This window comes from Poecilia reticulata, linkage group LG17, assembly GCF_000633615.1.
Source record: "Poecilia reticulata strain Guanapo linkage group LG17, Guppy_female_1.0+MT, whole genome shotgun sequence".
In the NCBI taxonomy this organism is placed as follows: Eukaryota; Metazoa; Chordata; class Actinopteri; order Cyprinodontiformes; family Poeciliidae; genus Poecilia; species Poecilia reticulata.
This window is the reverse complement of record NC_024347.1, coordinates 18351558-18354349: the sequence shown is the minus strand read 5'-3', so window position 1 is coordinate 18354349 and position 2792 is coordinate 18351558. Positions and strand designations below refer to the sequence as shown.

The 2792-nt window shown below is 41.3% G+C and overlaps 1 protein-coding gene across 1 annotated transcript in view; it reads left to right on the top strand.

Moving 5' to 3' along the window:
- Positions 1 to 2792, top strand: part of clcn2a (chloride channel, voltage-sensitive 2a) — a 32675-nt gene that overhangs the window by 12920 nt on the left and 16963 nt on the right. Inside the window, exons 5-6 of the mRNA XM_008434191.2 lie at positions 1145 to 1209; positions 1662 to 1740. Coding sequence (XP_008432413.1) covers positions 1145 to 1209; positions 1662 to 1740 — 144 coding nt within the window. The remainder of the gene's footprint in view (positions 1 to 1144; positions 1210 to 1661; positions 1741 to 2792) is intronic.

Genomic DNA, 2792 nt, shown 5'->3' with positions numbered 1-2792 from the left:
ATCAAATTAGTCAATAAATGCAGCAAAACAAACACCCAGATGTTCCTGGTTAGGCAGAGTTCAAACTTACTGAAAAGAAATGTGTTTTAATTTGGATTGACACTTGCTTACATTATTTTTAAAAGGTACATTTCACCTCAAAAACAAGCTTTATATAATTAATTGAATAAAAATATATGTTGATGGTGGAAAGAGATTTTTTTTTTGCAAAGGTGGATGAAATCAAACACAGTCAGGTTTCATCCAGAATCTCCAGGGGTCAGAAAATAAATGTTATTCTTGACTTTGTAATTTTAAAAAAATATATTTTTCTCCTTTCAGATTTTTTTTTTCAGTTGAACTGTAGAAAGCATGATTTAATTTACCAAAACATGCCATTCCAGAAGGTATCTGGAGACTATTTACACGCCTTTGCAGAAAATTGCGTTAAATTACGTTAGTAGATCAGGCATAAAGCATCCWRAAGTCAAATCCGAATTGATGCGTGGTTGGTATGGAAAGTCCCACAGCAGATGGCATTACTCTAGGTATGAAACAATCCAAACTGAAAATTATAAAAAAGCAAAGGAAGAGAAATGACCAAATAAAATCCATTATGAAAAACTAATTTTGTTTGATCAATAAAACTTCAAATTAGGGATTTCATATCATAGACACGGAGCCCGTCAGTTAGCCTAGAWAAACAGCACAATACTGWTTTTTCTCAGCAGATGAAGAAAAACACACACCTGCAATCAGTCTTCGTTTTAACAAAAGAATAAATGTTTTATTTATGACAGAAGGAAAGAAACAGAAACTATTATTCTCTGAAAAAGTATGTGACGCTTCTTTGACCTTCTGCCATTCCCCAGGACACACTCTCACCTCCATGCACATGAAAGCTCAACCGGGACCTCAGTCTTTTTTGCTGCACTGGATCCTGGGCTGGGATTCTCCTCGCTGCACACAGCCTTGACAGTATGGGGGAAGATACACAGCTGAGATGCCCAAAGGGGGAAAAAAAAAAAGAACAGACAGCGCAGTTATAAAAGATTCAGATTGCTACAGCTACATGGACAGTATTCCACATCAGTCAGGGAAATGTTGAATGAACAATGAGCATCTGCTGAAGTAGATTCACTCCTTGTTTGATTTAGTGGATAAGAAAGTCACRTCTGCACCTTTGTTTTGTTCGTACTGCTGAAGGAAGAGCCCTTTGAGGGAAGCAAGGTATGGACGCACAAGTCAAACAGTTTCTCCGTTTCCGACTCCGTCRACATCGATCGTCCATGTTGTCCGTTTCAGAAACCGGGGCAAATTGATGTCTTCCCATTCGTTTTTGCTGTGTGTGATTCTGTCCTGTGGTCAGTGACAGAGAGGCATCATCAATATGTGTCGCCTTTACTTTGGTCCAAACATCTCATCGTGTCATTATTTTTTTTTTTTACTCAATTCTGGGTTTTCATTGGACCTCCTGTACACYTACCACCCAAACATGAGCAGATTTCAGACGTTTGACACTTGATACTTTTGAATGTTTTGAGTTTCTTGAGTTAAATTTCATTGTGCTTTGTGGCACCTGCATGCACGCATGCACTGACTTGGATCTGCAGGTTTGAATGTCTCGAATGCATTGCTCTGTTTGTTTTTGTATATGTGCACATCTTACTTTCTTTAATCAGAATGAGCTGAGGAACACGGAGATGCTGTCGGCTGCCTGTGCTGTGGGTGTTGGCTGCTGCTTTGCTGCGCCTATCGGAGGTAAGACTCGGCCRCTGAGGCCTCTGACTGAACTTGACCCAGGAACGGTAGATAAATGCAAAAGCTAGCTGGATGAAGAGAATRTTTTGCCCTTTTAGTTGTAGGAGTTGTAAGCTAGGCCAGAGTATTGTTGTAATTCTTTCAGTCAGTGCAGAATCCTGTATCTCCACAACTATCAGCCTGACCTGCCATGCGAGCTTACATGTATATTTATGTTTCCCATTGTTCCTTGTGGGACATTCCATGTCAACTCAACCAGGAGTTCCATCTGTCCATCCATTCATCCGTCCATCCATTTTCCTCCACTCATCCGAGGTTTGGTCTTGGTGGCAACAGGCTAAGCAGGGTGTTCCCGACGTCCTTCCCTCCTGAGAGGCTTTCCAGCTCCTCCCGGCGTTCCAAGCTCCGGWGACACATGTAACCCACTCCAGCGATGTCTGACTCTACCCTGCAAGCTATCAGTCTGCCCAGAAAGGCTGCAAAGAAAATCTATTATTTACATACTGAGCCCCCTCAGAAGCTCCTCCTGGATGTCTGAGTGCAGAATGCCAGGTGTTTAGTCGCTCTACGAGGAAATTCAATTTAGCTATTGTGCTTTTAATCTCATTTTATGGGTCGCATTGAAAAAAAGCTCAATACGACAGACAGGACGGTTCCGTTTGGACCTCTAGCTCCCAGCTAAGACTACTCCACAGTGAACTACAACACCTGCAAACTTTTTAGACTCGACACCAGCCCAACAGATCCCAGGGTACCTCAACCAACCCTCTGGCTTTCTGATGCTCTCCTCTCTACACTGAAGAGAGCACTTAGATTTTCAGGGGCTTACTCTCCTCCAGGCCACAACATAAAGCCCAGTTCAGGAAGGAGACAAAAAGAACTGCAAACAATTGGGAGTCGGCATGCCTGTAAAAGTTAGTTAGCTTTTAAGAAAAAGACTGACAGATTTTTTTTTTACTTTATTTATTATATTATAGAGATTCAGACAGACATGCTTGAAGTTGAATTTGTAGATGTTGCCACAATGGTCTAAACACAGCCGTAAAAAAAAA